Source organism: Gallus gallus, chromosome 12 (assembly GCF_016699485.2).
Source record: "Gallus gallus isolate bGalGal1 chromosome 12, bGalGal1.mat.broiler.GRCg7b, whole genome shotgun sequence".
Classification (NCBI taxonomy): Eukaryota; Metazoa; Chordata; class Aves; order Galliformes; family Phasianidae; genus Gallus; species Gallus gallus.
This window is the reverse complement of record NC_052543.1, coordinates 14,597,219-14,616,826: the sequence shown is the minus strand read 5'-3', so window position 1 is coordinate 14,616,826 and position 19,608 is coordinate 14,597,219. Positions and strand designations below refer to the sequence as shown.

Sequence of the window (19,608 nt, the reverse complement as noted above, 5' to 3'; positions counted from 1 at the left end):
CACTGGGGATGGAATTCAATATATTGTTACTCTTTGTTCTGTCTTTGCCAAACAATCAATTATGATGTAGCTAGGAACTAACCAACACACTCAGACACATACATCTATGTGTGTGCACACCATAAAGGGAAGCCAAAGAGAACCTCTCATTCAGTTTGTTTCAGCTTATTACCCTGCCCCTCAGGACCTCTAACATATTTTTAGTAAGTATTGAATTCAAGCAAGGAACACAGGAGAAAATCACGTCTGTGTGACTTCTCTAACCCACAACTACCATGGTGGCATTTGATAGCATCTCTGCATTTAAAAGCTGGATTTTGGATAATCTTCTCCATTGGAGGTTTATAATGTGACGATTTAAACTCATTCAGATGCATAAATACATCCTATTTTCTTCACAGGGTACTGGTGGTGTTTCAATTTTTGCTTTGGGTGGGAAAAAAAAAAAAGGATAAAATGTTTGGTCTGGTTTTTCTTTGCTCATTTGAAGCTGTAAGTAGGTAGTCAATCGTTTTTAATGTGGAATAGAAACTTAAGAAAGCAGGAAATTATTTTTCCACCTCCTCCATTCAGTAATGGGGCTAAATCTTTTCAGTAAAACAGAATGGATGCAGGGCTGGTTTAGTCCAATGCAGATTCTGCCTGTCATGTGTCTGCAGAGGAAGGGAACAAAAGGTAAGGTTCTGATCCAAAGCCAGTTTAAACCTTGTGAGTTTTGAAGCAGGCTCTCAAAGGACACCTCAGACAGGAAGTTTAAAATGTTGCTGGTGAAAAGGAAAGAATGGGGAAAGAAAGAACAAAGAAGGAAAACCAGGCCGGAGGAACTGAAGCTGCAAGGTCAACCACAGAATATATCATCACTGGTTTCATCACAATCTACAAAATGGGACTCCAGTTTTGCAAAGATTCCTGCTTTGGGAATAGAGCTTATGAACTATCTCACTGAACATGAACCTGGAACTCTCTGTGCTGCTTCAGGACCCGGTGTCCCCTTCAGCATGAAGTGTCAGGTCTCCCAGTGCACACCAAGGGCAGCGAAGTGCCCATGCATGACTGTGCCCCTGGAAGCTCCTTCTGCATATTTCCACTGGAAAGTGAGCACATACTACCAAACATCCATCAAACAGTAGCAAGTTCAAGCACAACTGGCCAGAATCAAGACATACACAGAAGGAAACAGAGGCACTGGGCTAAGTTTCCAACTGAGGCTCCAAATTGGACTTCAGGAAATTACTCCACAGAGCCTTGGGTAAATCAGATAACCTTTCCAGCTCTCTGAACGTGCCTGAACACAGTTTTTGTATCAATCTGACTGTAAAGAAATCAACACAGCTAAATTAATGATCTCCTATCACACCTGCAGACACCCAGATTGCATTTTAAAGCATTTTTAGTCTGATAGCTTGTTTGGTTTCAAAACAAAAACGAACCATCTGCTTCAACTGCGCTCATTTTGTTTGTGCTGATTAAGTCAGTGTAAAACCCAAAAGCAGACCAAATTTTAAGCAGAATAAAAACTTCTTTCACATCAAATAAGCATAGAAAATACAGCTGGACACACAACAGATCACCCAAAATACACCCTCTGGCCCCAAATGGAATCAATTTTACCCAAACTATTCCCCCCGCTGCTTGCATGCCTGGTCTTCTAAACTGAGAGCACTCACAGCCCTCTTCTCAGCTGTGCCGTTACAGTGCCTACCAAAAGGAAGCCTCAGCCTCTGCTGGAATTCTGTTGCTATTAATACTTCAATTCCCATAAGAGAGCTTATTTTTAAAAAATACATACAATGTAATGGCTCTGATTTTACAAGTCATCAAAGAACAAGCTTTGCTTTTGATAATCTCTATTTCAAGAGATGCTATAATTTCTGTTTAAACAGGATTTATTTTTTCCACATACTCTGGTACTGGTTTGGAATCTCAAAATGTATTTTAATTCCTTGGGGAAAGGCTCTGGCTATCCGTCTCTGAACTACTAATCTGTTTTTCTATTAAGACAGTGAAGTCTCTCCTCCCTCCAACTTGTCAGCTATACTGATGAGTCATTAATTGATTTTTATTTTTTTGGAAATAACTACAGTAGTCTAAAATCAAGCAAGAAGCCTACTGAAGAATTCAATTAACTTCTGGCTTGTTTGGTAATAAATAGTGCAGTATTGTATTCTGCCACTCTTTATTCTTGTTCTAGTGTCTGGAGATTGCCCAGATGTTTCGCCCTCCGTTTTTTTGCTGCGGAAGGCTTTTGCCTCCAGGCTGTGCAGTGCTAGCCTCTGCTCTCCTGACTCTAGTTAATCTACATGGCTGTCAGAGCTGTCACATGAATGGTGAATCATGGCCTCTCACTGCAATCACTTAAAGCCCTGGGGAAGCGCTCAGAGCAGACAGCTGCACAAACCCGCACCCAAGCAAAGTTTCTCCTGGATGAGGACTTTACAAATCAACTTGGAAATAATCGCAAAGCCTGACTGACAGGCCCCTGGATTTTAAATAACAGAAATTTGTCAAAAACAAATTGGTTGTCTTTCAAACAGACACCCTGTTTGTGTCAGTCTTTCTTTTTTCCCTCTCTTTCCTTTGCTGGCTTTCCTACTTCCAAATAACAACTGGATCCGTTTTCTTCTAAACAAACTTGAATTACAAAGGAATGTTGTTCTGCTATACTTAATAGATTTGCACATTTTTCCCTTTCTTCTTTAGTCTTTCCCAGTATAACATATAATCCTTTGCACCTGCAAAAGCTCCACAGACTGCTGACTGCCAAGAATCCACCACGTGACCCTGCTTCCATGACCAGAGATCCTGTGTTTAAAGAGAAAGGAAAATAAAAAAGTTATTAAATGTTTGAATCTATCTGATCCCCATGCGAGTTAACTCTGAGGATGGGAACTTAAGCAAAAAGCTATTTCTGTGGCATTTTTCAGTGATGTAATAAGTGATTTTTCCCAAGGAACTTGTGTACTTGAACAAGCAGATGGAGTGAGAAAGATGTCTGGAACGGAGGGCAACTTGAAGCAAATTGCTTTCAAGGATTTCATATGTATGTATTTAAGCCTGTGGCCATGCAACCTTGCAAATATTTTGTGAATTTCTTTTCTTTTTGGCAGATAGAACCATGCAAAGCAAAACACTACATGAAGGGGGCAGCATGCAGGCAGCAGCACCAGCTCAGCCCAGATGCACCCAGCACTCCCATGTAAGATAAGCAGTCCCTGGCCCAGTGAGATATGAATTGTTTGCTCCCCTTCACTTCTTAAATCAACCCCTCCCCTTGTGCTCCCAAAAGAAACCATCATTAAGAAATCACTCTTATCACTCCCATTATATTCAGAAGCAGGTGTGTCTGTTTTTCACTTGGCGTCATTAGGGACCACACACCCTTCTCCTTGCCACTGCTCCCACACACCATGCTCCAACCAATTAAACTCTCACATAAACATGCACGTTCTAAAACACCAACAAGAACCATGACTTCTAGAAAACAAGTATTAAGGATCAGGTCAAACACACAGTTTGATGAGTCTGATTGGTATCAGCAGCAGAGGCCAAAGCTTGCTTGGGTGGGTTTTTATTCTGCCAGCTACAGTCACTGTTCTGTCCTCCTCCACCCCCCTCATCATCCCTGTTCCATCTTCTGAAATGCTTAACACTGGATGTTCTTTGGAAGAGAGATTTCTGTTTTATGGGCTCAGGAATGCTGCTTAGCAGAAAGGGGAGGATCCACGGCCCTTCTGAGGCCTACTGCAGAGAAATCAATAATTTTATTTTATAGCTACAGCACCATCTCACTCCTTTTAAAGCTGTATTATTTCTACACTATAAAATTTTCTTGAAAGCAACCCGATAGCTAGGCTAAGCTGAGATACTGCTCTCAGGCTCCTGCTCTGCTATGCAGCCACACTCCACTGGGGCACGGGAACTCATTTCCCTCATTTGCTGACTCTTGATTTAACATGATGTCCTTGTGACTCGCTTCTTCCAACTTGGCTGGTGGTTATATTTCAGCTGAATGTTTTAAAAATCAAACTGTTCAAGCAACAATGGCCAGCCACAATGTTGTTTGGTATCCTGCCACAGCTAAATAGCTGCAGCTCTGCTTTACGAAAGCACTAAAGGGATTTCAGTCTCTTTAATGCTAGCCATTCTTTTTCCTGGTGTTTTCAGAACGTGTTTCTATTCTTCTGTCAACCACAGCAGAAAATGATTTTCATCTTATAAATAAATAAATAGGGAATCATAATTCTTCAAACCCATAAGATGCTTTTCTGGAATAACTTACACTCTTTGGACATGCAGCTTTCTTGCGAGTCAGTCCTGCTGGATGAAGGACACATGCTCCATCATAAGACAGAGTGCTGCTCCGAAACATCTAGGTATTGTCAAAGCATAAATCCCATCTTCAAAACCCTTCTCATAACACTTAAGGAGCTTAAGAAACCTCAACCTGAAAGTCAAGGTTTAGAAATCTAACTGTTGCAGCCCCTTGACAAAAACAGTACTGCATTTTTTAATTAAAAGTTCTCCAAATGCATATACATCTACAATTCAACCTGAGAACTCACAACAGTTACTTCTGCTATGCAAAGAGCGCTATGCAAGATCTGCTGGAAGACTAACAGGAAAACGAACATATTAATACAGGCATTCAGAAGCCCAGCCTGTACTCAGTCATGATGGATTTCTGCATCAATGGTGTTATTGAAACAGTTCTACATGTCATTCTTATTAACTGGCTTCTAAGTCTGAAATCTAGTTTCTGATAACGTCTGGCCTCCTGGTACAGGTCTGTACAAACTATGATGAATTCACATCCATCATGCCTGCACAGTGACAACAGGTATTTGCAAGTGTCATGGAAAACTATTTAGAAGGGTGGAGCCTGAGACAGTTCAATTAAATTAGAGTAAAGGAGAACTGGAGAACAGGAAGAAAATTCCCCAACAGTGAGGTCTACTGAATAGCAGAGCCAGCCTCCCCAGGGAGGAGAGGAAAGCCCTCTCCTCTGAGTCATTTAAAAATAGACTGGAGAAGGCACTCAACACTGTACTGTGGGGAATAATCCTGCATTGGCAGGGGCAGGATGAGATGACTTCATGCATTTCTTTCCATCTCTGATTTCGGTGATTCACCCAGAGCTCCAAACCTGAATAAGCAGAAGAGCGAGAGAGAAGCGAGGAGAGAGAGGGAAGCTGAAAGGAACAAGTGTCATGGAGCCAAGGGGCCTGGCAGGACTCTGCTCCAAATTCTTCCTAACCACGCTTGCACCGCGGGCCGGGCTGATGTGCTAAAGGTCACGCGTGGTTTCTCTCACAGCCCACAGACCCAATCACTGACACGGCCCTACAGTAAGTTGGGCGGGTAATGACTTCAAAAACACATGTCCACGTGCTGCACTAAGTGTGGTTTTAGTATTACTAATGCTACTAATACAGAGCAACGCAAAGAAGCTATGACAGGCTGCAGACACAGGTAATAGCATCGCTGAAGAAATAGGGCCTCGTTCCTGAAAGGAAATACATGCCTTATTCACCTATCTGAAAACACCGATTTCTAATGGAATTGCTCATTAGTGCCACAACACAAGACTGGGGTCAGAGCTCCCTGCTCACAGCCTCCAAAGAGGCCAAGTCCAGGCAGAAGTTCACGTGTAAGCCTTGCAGTGATTCTGCTTTTACCAGATATGCTCTTCCACTGAAAAACCCTAACTGAGAACTGTTAGCAACATAATGGCAACAATCCAATTAGCCTGATTTCACCACTGCCACTCAGCTCCTACCCGCTTACACTGCGCATCTCCTGCAGAAGGCAGCAGGAGACAGAGACTTTTCCAGAGCAGTACCCATTCCCACTAGCATTCACAGCCTAGGAAAGCAAAATGACAACGAGCACATTACATGAAAGCAGGCCGCCATGCCAAGCCTGTGTCATGTGTATTCTATTAAGCTGAAGGCTGAATAGAAGACTTTGTTTTCCACTTCAAAGGACCCCATCCCAATCTCTCGCTCTTCCCTTATGAATAACAAATTGGAAATAAATCTTCTGGCTGAAGTGCATGGAAACTCATACAGTTGGGGCCCTCTGCAGCTTCCCAGCTCAATCACATGCTAATTTTTTTGTAAACACTTTTATGTGATATATATGTAAATCTCCCTGTGCATTGCCGCACCATGTAAAGCAATACAGCGGCTGTGTCCTCCAGGGACTGGACCCAGCAGGAAGCCTGAATGCAGATCTCCAATTATTCCCAGGGATAATGTTTGCAGAGAAAGGTCCAGTTTTATTTGCAAGCAGTGCCTTAATTTCTTCCTAATGATTCCATTTCATACTGTCCCAGAAGACAGTATCCTCTACTTCTCACCTCAAACATTAGCTTTTTTGATAGTGAGAATACAACCACATCTGGACACCCCATTTTGCTGGGCAAAGGGTGCACTGGGAAAGTCCCTCTTAGGATGCATCAAAGGCCTTTCAATCAAAAAAATAAAGAGAGAAAGAAAAAAGAAAACTTTACAATCTCCTTTAAATCCTGGAGGAGTTATATACAGTGCCCACAGACGCACAGCACTGAGAAGGCTGCTTGCATGTTGAGGACACCTGGCCTCAAGATGGCCCAATAACTTCTTACTCATTCGAAGAACTCCTTACCTGTGTGTTTCCCATATCTGCCTTACGTTTGTGGTAAAAGTTCTGGGCAGAGATCATCTCCCAGCTTCCTGTTCACAGCACCATCGGGTCTTGTTCTATACTCAGCACACCTACATTATGGGACAGCACAACACTCACATTTCTCTCTCAAACCTGATGACCAGAACAATATCCCTCATGCCGCCAGAGGCATTGCAGACAATGAGACACCTCTGCTGTGGCCTTACTGCTCTTCAGTCGCCAACAGGTAAGCAGGTCTCATGATATACTCTACATTTGAGGCACGAAGCTGAGAAAATATTACAGCTCCCTCCAATGATAAGTACCTGTAGTATTTCTATGCACCCCTCTGTTCAGGGCAGTGTTCAGCTTCATGATAATAGAAATGATCTCTTCAAAATAATCACACTGATTTGTGCATACACGCATTCTTGCAGACTGAGGAAAAAAAGCTATGTCCATGCTTGCCTTTGCTATTAGGTATTTTATTTTTATTCTCAACGTGGCATTCTGCATGGCTGATCCTTACAAGTGCATGGCACATTAGCTACAGGAGAAGCAAAAATTTCATAAGCAGATTGCAATTTCTAGACATAAAGTCAAAAAGCACAGAGACAAATGTTGTTCCCAGTGAATTTTTATGTGCATATGTGCAGCACATGTGTACATTATCATGCAGGAAACATGCAAGCTCAAACATGGGAAAAATTCAGTGAAGTAAGTTAACTGTTGACAAAAACGTTGAGATGCTTTTCACACTGGTGGAGTTGTGCTCTCTTAGGCCAGTACTGAATTTGGCCCCAGAATTAAACCCACCCAAATCCCAGATAAATCGAGAGTAAGAGAACAAAAGTTGGCCTACATGCAACAGCATATTTTTCATGTTAAAAGCGTTTCATTCCTTTTTTTCCCCCCCATATAATACTGCATTGATGTCTGTGACCCATTTGGATGTAAATCAAAATGGATGTGCTAAAAGCCTGGTTAAAGAAAATGTCTTCGAAACACTGTTCCCATGGCAAGGCAGAACATAATACGGCAGCCACACTCAGTTTCCATGGCACAAAGGGCCATATACGTGTCTGGGAAGGAAAACACAGTTCTAAGAAATCACTTCACAGCTAGGCCAGCCTTCCTTGAGCATACACACTGCTACTACCTGCTACTAAATAGGTGTTTCACACAGACTTGTGTGAATACATTACATGGAAGTATTATAAGCTCCTTTTAAGATTCTTCAACAAGAAAAAGCGCCCGAGTCAAGAGGTGAACCCTCTGCACCAATCATTTCTATATTCTACTAAATGTCATTGGCAAGGTTGGAGACTTCTAGAGAGCTCCCTGTGGTATAGGCACAACCAAGAGCATCACAGTCTGCCTCTGTATCTACAGACTGCATGAGTCTGTTTTACTTCTACTGTTTTAAATGCTGCATTGATGATCCAAGGCCATGCCAGTTTCTCAAACATGTCTGCAGTGCTGTAAGGATTGCATTTGTTTCTTTCTTTTTGGTGCAGATGGTGTAGAGCATTCCTCCAACTTTGCTTAAAGACTGTGTGAATGACACTTATTGTGACACTATTAAAGCGAGGGCTGTTTGCTGAACAGCTGTTGGGTACATTGTTCTTTTGTGAGAAAAATGCAGCCGTTATGCTAATGGCATGCACACGCAGCATTGGCTGCAAATTACATCACGCCTTGAAATGCTGCCGTGGAAATCTGTTTTCCTGATACAGCACCTAAGCAAATGGCAGACACGTTAGCATTATTTAACGATTAGGACTTAATCCCTAAATCAGCCCAATCGTTACTCAAAGAGCGAGAGAGGCATGGTAGAACACTTACTACATTGCCTGCAAGGAAATGGGTTTAAAGCTGGGCCTGGTTTCATTTACTCTTGACCTACATGCAGCTGGATGCAGCAGAAAAGAAACACTCAACTACTCCTCCAGGAAAAAATGGAAAGCTGTCACCTACCTGCAGAGCAGGGAAAACCATTTTGGGCCCAGTTTGGATACATTCCTCTATTTTCTACTGATTCAGTTCAACGGCACCAGATTTGATTATAAATTTTAGGAGGGAAATAGCATGCAGTTTATTGTTTCAATGGTTGAGTTATAAACACGTCTTACTGCCGAGGTAGAAGCATTCTACCAGCTGTCAGGGTAGAAGCATTCTGTACGCTTCTCTTTCTCATCAACTTTAAAAATCAGGTGCAGTGAGCTCCAACCAGTCCTTGCCCCCACAGAAACCCACTGAGCAGTCCCTGCACAGCTTGCTTTGAGGTCTGCCTGCACTGACAGCTATGAGCAGGGCTGAGCCCACCCTCACAATCTGACCTGTTCCCTGAGAACCAGTCCCCAGGATTTGAGCTCTCTGGAGCAGGGAACCAAAGGGATCAAGCAAATGAGCACATGTACAGTTGCCTTCACTCAGATAGATAATCCAGTCCGCCAGCAGAGTTCCCAAGCTTTGCTCACTCCCAACACAAGTGCCTTGTGCCTGGGGTGAGAGCTGAACCTGGATATAGAACAAGGGACCTCGTCCATCATGGGGGGCAAAAAGAAGCTTAGGAACAACACAAAACAGTTCTGACCCAACCACTCTTCTGCTACCACTCAGATTCATAGGAATGGATGGACTCTCCCCATTCTCTTCATTGCCAGGCCCCACTTATTTCACAGGGTGTGTACTTCGCAAACAGTTCTCTTTGTCTGAAGCCATCCGAGCATTCCTCTGCTTGTTCAGGGTCTTAGTTCGCTATCACATACCAGCATAGTCATTACAAAACCCCACAAAAGAGATCTGCCCACGCATTGCATCTCCCTCTCTCTCACTGCTGCCTCTCAAGGTGCAACTGAATACATGGTTCTGTAGCACACCTGCCAATGTGCGAGATTACAGATTTGAGAAACCTATCTTATGGCAAAAGCCAGTGTCAAAAAACGAGTTCACCATAGCTGCAGAAAGTCTTAGAGCTTTGGGTGCTGAGCAGCACGGAGGCTAAAAGGGAAATCCAGGCCCCATTCAGCACAGTCAGTGCATGTGCCCCACAGGTCCCAGGGCAGCGGAGCAGCACAGGCTGTGACAGCCCTCCTGGGAGGCTGCCTGTCCACCAGGGATCTCTGGCACACGCAGATGACAGTGTGAAGTCAGCCTGACCCTGACGTTATGAAGTCTTAGCAACGCACAAGTGTCTCATCTTTGGATGTGTCTGATGAAAAACAAAAGGTTCCCAGGACACTAGGTCTGTTTTCTCTCATTAAAACAAAAACCAAACGAACAAATAAAAACTTATTTTTCCAGTCTATTCATTTGAGACTTACGTATTCCTGTCCTGTCTGTTCCTTCCCTCTTCACTGACCACCAGACCCTCCCCTTCAGACAATACATTAGGTCTATAAAGAAAGCATTCTTCATTTACAGCTGCGTTGGAGCAATTCTTAGTGGCTCTGAAGTGCAGCCAACATGCAGAAACATAAAACCCAAGAGGGCTGAGTTTCATTCCACCTGAGAAGGGTTTATCTTACACACAGCACTGTTCTCCTAGGGAGCTGATCATTTCCATTCAGCCATAAATAGCAGCTTTTTTGACAAGATGTTGCTGGGCTGAAATCTAGCCAGCAGTGCTCTATTCTGCTGCTTTGTTTTTAAACCCTATTTTGTTGGAAAGCACAAAAACAAACAAACACCTGATGCTCGGTATTTCTGCAGTATCCCCACAACAGAAACTGTAGTTGTCATTTTTCTCAGTTAGGTCTCAATGAAGGGAAAATACGTATTTAAATGCAATATGGAACAAGTGATAAATCTTTCATGTGCTGTTGGTAGGTGCTCAGACATGATGGTTAGAAGTACTGAATAAAACATCTAACAAAGTAGATTAGAAAACAATACAGAAAGCATGAACTCCACACTGCTAGAGAAAATCAAGCACTAAGATTAATTGTCTCTTAATTGTTTCTAAATTATGCATTCACCTGAGTTACCAGAAGCAAACTTGTGTTTGAAGCAACTTCTATTCCTTGCTGATTTCTGCAACGCTGCTTTGTCAGCACCAACAGTGTAACCAACCTCAGTTTTGTGATCTGTACAGATCTCTTTCTTCTAACTTTACACCAGTGCATGACATGCAAGTTAACTCTTACATAGGACAGCTGGTCCACATTCACAGACAAAAGAAAACTGCATGTAAACTATGTGGCTAAAGCCAGCTGGAAGCACAAAGAGTAACCACTGCAGCTTAGAGCAAAACAGATACAGAAAATGGGATACAGCACCACCTCATTGCTGCATACCACCAGGCTTTATTAGGCTTCTTTAAGCTTAACATTGTGCTGCTAGATGCAGAGCACTTATGCAAAGGAAAACAAAGATGTTCTCCTTCCATGTGCTTCACTAACTTTCCTTTACAGGGGAAAGATATCTTTCATTATTTTTATACTAATTAGCTTGTTTGGGGAATTGTAATGTTGAGCTTATTATCCATCAGCTTGTACAACTTCGTTCTAATGGCTTTTACAACCATTCAGCTGCAGCACTTGTTCCATGCTCCTCTGTAATGATCTACATGCATCATACCCAACTACTCCTTACTCCATTTATTTTCCAAAGTAACCCCACTGACACAGGGTGGAGAAGTCCCTCAGACACTGTCTTCAGTTAACCCTTGGATATTTAGATGTTGCACAATTTGTCTCTTGTCCCTCGTGCTCCTGTCACTTCTTAATTACTGCTTCTTCATGCTCCCTTCAAAGCACCCACAAGAAGCCCAGCACTGAATCACACTGCTATTGATGCTACCGGCCATATCCCGCCAGCTGATGGGCCATAATGATTTTTCTCCTTTTGCTGTCACAGTAATTTTTTTAAGAGCTTAATTCAGATAAACAAAATGTATTCTGCCCTCACTGCCTGCTGGCTTTGATGAGACAAACCTTGAGCTCTCTCCATGTGCTAAAGCCAAAGTGACTGAAGCATGCAAGATTGATTTTTGCAGATTTCTGCTCCTGGTTCTGTGGGCAGAAGAATATATAGCAAATGTATTGCAGCAGAACAAACTAACCCGGTTTTGTTTCTCTTCAGGCCTGCACTGACCTATTTAGATTAAACACGATGTCTCCCATTGAAGTGACTCACTTCGGTAGCTAGCTGTTTTCAAACTGTCTCCTTCAAAGCTGACATTTAAACAATACATTTTACTGCTACAGCTATGTGGACATTAGTTAAAACAACTTTGCATTCTGGAAACAACTGCACGATGTCGCTGTTTTGTCTGGTTTGGGAGAGAACACTGCACTTTTTCTCTCGAAGCGCTGCCACCTCTTGCTCCCAACCTCGCTAACCATGAGCAGCTCACGCCAGCGCTGCAAGGAGTTTACAGAAAGTGATTCTGAGACACTGGCTGGGAAACAGATTCCTAATAAGGCAGCCAGAGCTGCCCTGCATCAGGGAACAATGCCCAGAGCTCACCAAGCACCTGCGGAGCCTGCTGCAAGTTACAGCTCAGCTACAGGAAAGGTCTCGATGCCTTCTGTGCTCCTCTTAGCTGTAGAGTCCCCGCCACATCTGCTTCCCTGCAACCTCTAGATGCAAACGTTCCCACCATGGGCTCTGTCCCGAGAATGACCCAAGGTACTGACATGAGGCAGGAGCTCCCAAACAAACACATACAGACTGAGAACATAAGCCCTCCTTTCTAAATAGAAGCACCAAGGGGCAAGGAACACCATCACTCCCTCCCATCCTTCCCAGTACTTCTTCCCAGTTTGGGTCTCAGTGCCAGGCTCTCTCAGAAGTTCAGTATCCTTAACTAGAAGAAAATTACTCTCTTTTCAGCTCCCCTCTTATAAATGATATATTTTGCTACACTGCTTTTCACAATCTGCAATAATTTTCTGTGCTTCCAACCCAGGATCTCAAAGCACCTAAAAAACCCTGTCTCTGCTTCATCCTCCTGCAGTGAGGACCATACCATCATTACCATTTAAAGGAAAAACAGAGGGACAGAGAAACTACATTTCAAATTCAGCCCTGCTCAGAAAAGTAGACCATGACTCTGTCCATGATAAACAAAGCAACCAGCTGGGGGGAGAACAGTGCATCATTCTGAAAGACTGCACTATTAAACTATCATCCAACCGATACCTTCTTTAAATGACCTCTGAAATAATGTATACACAGCCAATGAAAACAGCACGTCAGCGACGTACTGAGACTCTCCCTGCTCACAAAAAAAGGCTCAATCGGTCTTCTCTGTATCATTTGCAATTTCCTGCTACCTCAAAGAGCAAAATGATAAAGAAGTTGAAATAAAATAAAAAATAAACCAGAATAAAATAAATCGCACAACACAGATGGTTCCCACTCTATTTCAATCAATAAGAACAGTAAGAGCAGCAGATAGGATTTCTGGCATGCTGGGGACTAAAATTTAGACTGCATGCCACGTATCAATGGTCAGATGCTCCCTGTTGTTTTTCAGATATCCAAGCAAATGATCTCCACATGCACAGGTAGGTCAGTACCTACTTATTGATCCTTGGATGTGCCCATAATTGTGATAATCAAGTTAGACAAGTTACCATGGAAAGCCTTTGTGAGCTGTATAACTTACATTTCTATAACTAAAGAGGACTTACCTTTAAGAACTCCCAGAGGGGAAACTGTACCAGAGAGAAGGGAATCTGGAGAGGTGGGAATAGAGAAAAACAACAACATAATGTTACAAAAGCGAATTAGGTTGGCATGTTCCTCAACCAGCCAAATTAGTAACAGTTATTGTTCACTTAGTGAACTGCAGCTTATTACATTGACAAATCTTTAAGGATACTTTATGTACTCTGCCATTAAGCGACTGGTTTCACTAAAGCAGCTCTACTTTGTTTATCACATTCCCTGCTGAGATGTTAATGTATTGTAACCAGGGTGGCCTAGAAGAGCAATAAGCAGTATGATCTAGTGCAGGGACATTCTCGGTTTGATGCTCTGCCAAGAAAGCCATAAGGATGGCAACATGCTGCCAAGGCCAGGAACACGGCCTGTCAGAAAGACATCTTCAGTAATGTGCACTCACACGGAGCTGCAAACAGTTGTGCTCTGCCCAGCTGCCCAGGGCTTTGCAGGTTGGGCACCAGCTGCAGAGAGAAACTTTTTGGAGCATCTCTCACTGATCTCACATTAACAAGCTCCCTTGAGAATTCCAAGTAGGTAGTGAAGAGCTACCAAACCCAACCAAGACCCAAGGGGGAAGCTCCATGTTTCACTTCTCATCAGCTGCAATAAAAGGTTCTTCTGCCCAACAGCTTGCATCTCTACCTCATTGCTTCTGCAGTGGCTGTGCATTTACAGCTCTTGCTCCAGTAAATGCCTTGGGACTAACTCAACACACAGGAGAAAAAAAACCATACTGCTCCCTCAGCTCTGCAGGCTCTGGGAGGTGCCTCCACATCCCCCCCCTTCCCCCAAAATAATGTATGTTGAGGTAGCTTCTCCTTTATTTAGGTTTAGTGTTTTCTGCATCATTTTGCTAGTCTCAGAAGGCACTTAAGCACCTTTTGCCATGAAAAGTAGCAGACAGTCAAAATGGATCAGACTCAGTTAATATGTAACTGATGGTATTTTTAACATCAGTAATATCAGGTTAAAAACATTCACTGCAGAGATATGAGCAGCTTATTAAATCTAAGTTCAAGCTACACAAAGGAATCTGAAACAGTACATCTATTCAACATCACAAGACTTAAAGAGTATTGTCTCCTTCACTGTGTTGCAACTAATGATTAATAAATGAGTCTATTAAGTTAATCTGCCAGGCAAAACTAAGCTTGACAGACACCTGCCACAGAAAATTTGTTATCTATTCAGGCAGGAAATGGCAGTGAGAAGAAATCAATGTCATTGCTGTACACTGAGCTGACAAACTGAAATCTCAGAGGAAGTTTGTCATCTTGAACAATGAGCAGTATCCCTGGTGGCATCCCAAAGCCCCACAAGAAAGGTCAGGCATGGTTCTTATTTATCAGAGCCTTGAAACTCAACTGGAGCAATTAAATTTCATTTTTAATACTGGGTGAAAAAGTCCAGCTATTTGACAGTAATGTGTGGTAATATATTTATGAGAAGATATATGTATATCCACATGCAGCTACATCATTGTTGAATTGGAGTTAAATGGCATGATTTCTTTGCAATGTACAATGAAAAGCAAGAGAATATTCTGTTACGTAGGCCAAAAAAATAGAAAAAAAGGGAAACAATACCCACTACATTTGCTTCAAATTTGTTAAAGATGAGAAAAGGAAACGCTCTATATCCAGCTGCACTCCAAACAAAACAAGCTTTCAAATGCTGTCTCAAAGTTTTGCTTTTTCATACTTGAGAATGAGTGGTAAAATTACGCAGCTATTAATAAGACAAGGGAAGCTTTTGACAGGAAGCCCTTTTTCATCTCCATCATTCGCCAGAAGCACTTCAACCAAAGGGAAGTTCTTCATAACTGCTGTTCGATTTTCAGCTTTTTTGGTGTTTGCCTTCCATGTCCCAGTTGGGACAAATCAGACCTGGACAGGGATTGCCAGTTTCCCCCTTCCCCATAAGTGGCTGTGACATTCAGGCTTCCAGAACACCTGGAAGGGTTTCAGAGGCTGGTCAGTGGGGTGCAGACAGCCACAGGACTCCCTCCTAAGCCTGAAGGATAAGCACCTAAACATTCATAGATTGCAGTAGAATTTGAAAACTTGCAAAAATAAGCAACCAAAGAAACACCACGAGCAAAGACAGACCTCTGCCTCCATCAAGAAGATCCCAGCAAGAGATGTTCCCCATTTCTTGGGGTCAAAGTCTCTATTCCAGCTCGTTTGACAACATCTTAACAAACAAAACCCACACAAGCAGTTTCATGGGGGAGTGGAACTAAAGGGAGCCTGGCTTCCTGCAGCTTTGTTTTTGTCATCAGATTCTCCAAAGCCAAATAATTCACAAGCTGGGTTCAGTGAACTTCCTGGGACTGGGACCTCCATCGCTTCTCTCTCAATATCTATTCCACCACACCACTGAATGTTCAGCTCATATTGCAAGCCTTCCCCCAAACTCCACCATCACCCCCGTTCTCCCCTCACACGTCAAAGGAACTGAAATTCACGTGCCTCTTGGCCACATTTCCGTGGCGTCCTACTGGGCAGGAGGCAGCCATGGGCCATGCACACTGCAGGCTGTTTGGGTGAGCATACACCCCATTTACAGAAGGCTTATTTCCCTAAGAAGCCCAGACTAAACAGCCCACACCCAGAAGCAGCATTAACGTATGCAAAAAGAAACATCTCTACAAGGGTAACTAATCCAACAATGAAAAAGCCTTTGGATGCCTTTTAGCTATCCTTCTACCACGAGGGACGTGATAAAATCTCATTTTGAGACACTTCTTAATTTGAACATCTACAGTATTTGTCATCTGATTCCTTTTCACAGTCTGCTTTTTAGAAGGGAAGCTCTTCAGCAATGAACAGAATCACACCCTGCCAGGCAGCGATATTTATGCCTGAAATAGGCTAAGGCAACAATAAAAATGTGGTCCACACATGTGGGTAGCTTTCTGCCAACAAATATGAAACCCTGGCAAGCTCCACCAACCTCTCATTCGATGTTAATATAAAATAGACAGAGAGTACCAGTTCTCATGTCTGGCCTAATGTTATATAACCTTGCTGTTTGTTCAGCAGAGTCAAATCTTACACCAGAAAAATAAAAATGCTTAAAGCTCCCAAACAGCTGTAAATCATTCTTCTGAAGTGTTTTATAGGTTAGTGAAATTGTCAGTTACTCTGGCCCCGGTGTTCCTTAGCAGTTTATAGCTAACTTAATGTAATTAATGTTGCAGATTCTTATTTTTATAGATTCACTAAATTTCTCTGACACAAAAGGGTTTTGAAAGATTATTTTTTAATAAGTTACTTCTAGAAAGAGTTACAGGTCACAGCCAGAGCAACAGATACACAGGCCTCCACTACTAAAAAAATACCAACCTGCCTGCAAGTACTCAAGATATCACAGAGCAAAAGAAATACTGCTTAATAACATATGAGAAATTTAAGGAGGAGCTTAAAACTTGCACCATAGAAATGCATCAATACAGAGAACTGATAGTGGTAATACTCTTTGTAACTAAACCACAGCATTTTATAGAACTGAGAATTCCCCCATTCGAGATCTGATGCTAAACTGCAAGCTGACATTGTCCAGAAGGAAACACAGCAGCCGGAGAGCAGGGAGAGCATGCTGAAGGATGGGCAATGAAAAGAAAGTCGAGGGTGGAGGGGAAGGAATGAAAAGAAAAAAAAAAAACAACCTCATTAGCCCCTTCAAAACTGGGATTCCCTGCAAAATATGAGAATTCTTTCACATAAAGAGGAAACAGATGTCCACGGCTGGAATTTGCATGTGGCTTTATTCTCTTCTAGGATACAATAAAACTACTCTTCTTCCCATCCTCCGAGCTAGAAATTAAACAGTGGCATGTCATGCAGAGTCCAGCTGTGCTTTCTACCTCCAACCTTTATTAGCAATATATTTAAAATCGAGAAGAAAACAGAGACAGAAAGAAAGGGAGAAACAAGAAAAGCATAAGAAATGAAAAACTATGTGGTATGCATTCTCAAAACAATATATAACCTACAGATGTTCTTACTAATCTGGGGCACATGTTTGTTTATTCAGGTTTTCTCTGTCTCCAGTTCAGCAGGGCCTTGCTCTCCAGAAGAGCTATCTGTTTTTACAAATGTTAGAGTAAATACTGGGGGAGACACTGGCATAAACAGCCAGAGGAGGAAGCAGGTTCACCTTGCAGGAGCTTTCTCAAAGTCGCTGAGAAACTGCACCTCTGTCCCATGAACTCTCACCGATGCCTATGCTGTTCCCTATATTAACAGCAACAGGAGAAAAATCAGCAGTTATGAAGAGGTTTTGGACAGTGCTGATAGCACAAAGGCAACGGCAAGAACATCTGCTCATTTCAGGGAGAAAGTTCTGCAGTCACCACTGAGCAGTTCTCAGACTTGCACCTAATCTGTCACTCGCGAGCACTTTTATGAGGCTCATAGAGATGCTATCACTGTTGAACCCTGCATTTATTAGGAGGGCTCCACCACAGCGTCTGAGCTGCATGCGCCAGACTGTGGCTATCCCACTGTAATTGCAAAGAAAATAATAATAGCAATAACCCACTTCTGAGTATGAAAAAAAATAAATATTTTCCAAGGATACATAAACTGCAAATTTCAGATCAATTTTTCATTTGCTTCAGCCCTTTCCGCGCCCCTCCTTTGGTGTCTTTTTTTAATCAGGTTTTTTAAAGCAGGTTACAGATGAATAAAATAACCCTGCCTGCTCACAGAAGTCAGCACCAACATATTTCAGCTAATAATCACAGCAAATCAACCTCTGGGTTTTGTCCTCTCTTACAGTTCTTCACACACTTGCCCAGTACATCTGGATTATGATAAACGGGTATTCCAATGAGAAATACGCTTTCCCCATAAAACAATTGGAGAAGATAGCACACAATGAGGTAAGCTTCTCCTCTGGTCATGTCAGAAACCATAGCAATTGGCACAGCTACATACAGCATGGCACAAAGACCTGCAGCGTTCTGTAGGGCTGCCTGAAGGTGAAGACGCAGAGGAGCTCAACATCAACATCAACATAGACATCTTCAGGGGTGTCACGAAGCTGATAAAATCAACTTCTTGCAAAGCTTCAATGAATACTGCTTCCCAAACCCATGTTGATAAATTGCAGACTCCACAAGGAACCTAATGAAGGTAATTTGTAATCCCAATGTGAATGAAAGGCTGTCAGAGCCATCAGCTGCATTCCTGTCACTCTGAGAGATGAAAGGAGTGAGCATAGTGAAAGAATAACAAGGTTATCAGCTAAATAAATGGCAGAGGGCTCTGTTAATAAACACTGATGCAAAGAGAAAGAAGAGCCTTCAAGCAAATGACACCATTGGTAGAACAGTGACCAGAGAAGATCTTCTCTTGCTTGCACTCCTCAAAGAGACACAGCAGAACGATTTCCACACGCAGCATTTTCCTATGAAACTGCACAAGCCAAAGAGTGGTGGTGTCCTGGGGGAAATCAGAGGTGAAACTCTCAAGCTCCATGTGCAAGAATTGTTCACAACTCTTTGGGCTGCACATGTTGCTCAGATACACTGCAGGGGCAAAGGAACAGCATTTAGAAACTTCAGACCCAGCAGAGCCAAGGGTATCATTGAAACGAAGGCTGCAGCTGATGCACCAGCAGCAACCTGAGGTAATCTGCAGTTCTCTCATTTTCAGGCAAATAACACTAACCCTGCTTGAGCTGTGAGCCCTCAATGGGAAGAAGTACAAAATTCCTGAATTATAATCATCATTCTGATTCAACCACCCACTATCCCTCTAATTAATATTTGCACCTCACTTCCCCTGGCTCTCCAGCTCTAAAAACAAAGTAGCTCCACTTACACCTGGTCTACACTGAGACAAAACACATTGAGTCCCCACTGGGTCACTTTGTGTGGTTATGAGCCATTATTCAGTGATGTCTTATAGAGCTATATGACAGAACTTCCCATACAATCAGATTTTCTTTTAAGCAGCACTGCACACTTGTTATAAGAGTAACACAGAAAGGGCACTCTGTAGAGACGAAGAAGTACATAAGTTTTTATAAAAAGAAAATTCTATCCAGTTTTCCTTCCACAAGAAAAAAAAGTTTGACGATAGAAAACAAAAAAAAGCTGTTCTGGAGGGGCAACGTTGATTAGGGAAGGAGAAAGACACAGCCAGAGATCTGGCATAACTGCATGTTCCCAGCACATGGAAAAAAAGAGAAGCACTGAGGCAGATGCACAAACTCAATGCAAGATGGATTGATTTAAGAGAGCCTGATGATCACAGAGCACTAACTTTTCACACGCAT

The 19,608-nt window shown here is 42.6% G+C and overlaps 1 protein-coding gene across 10 annotated transcripts in view; it reads right to left on the bottom strand.

Annotated features, from left to right (window-relative positions):
- SLC25A26 (solute carrier family 25 member 26) overlaps positions 1-19,608 on the bottom strand; it is an 83,561-nt gene that overhangs the window by 13,133 nt on the left and 50,820 nt on the right. For 7 of the 10 annotated variants that reach the window (XM_040646255.2, XM_015293110.4, XM_040646256.2 and 4 more), the window contains 2 exons: positions 13,287-13,331; positions 2,733-2,802 (listed from right to left, as the gene is read on the bottom strand). In XM_040646255.2, coding sequence (XP_040502189.1) covers positions 2,733-2,802; positions 13,287-13,331 — 115 coding nt within the window. The remainder of the gene's footprint in view (positions 1-2,732; positions 2,803-13,286; positions 13,332-19,608) is intronic. The other 3 variants (XM_040646257.2, XM_040646258.2, XM_015293113.4) reach the window with 1 other exon arrangement.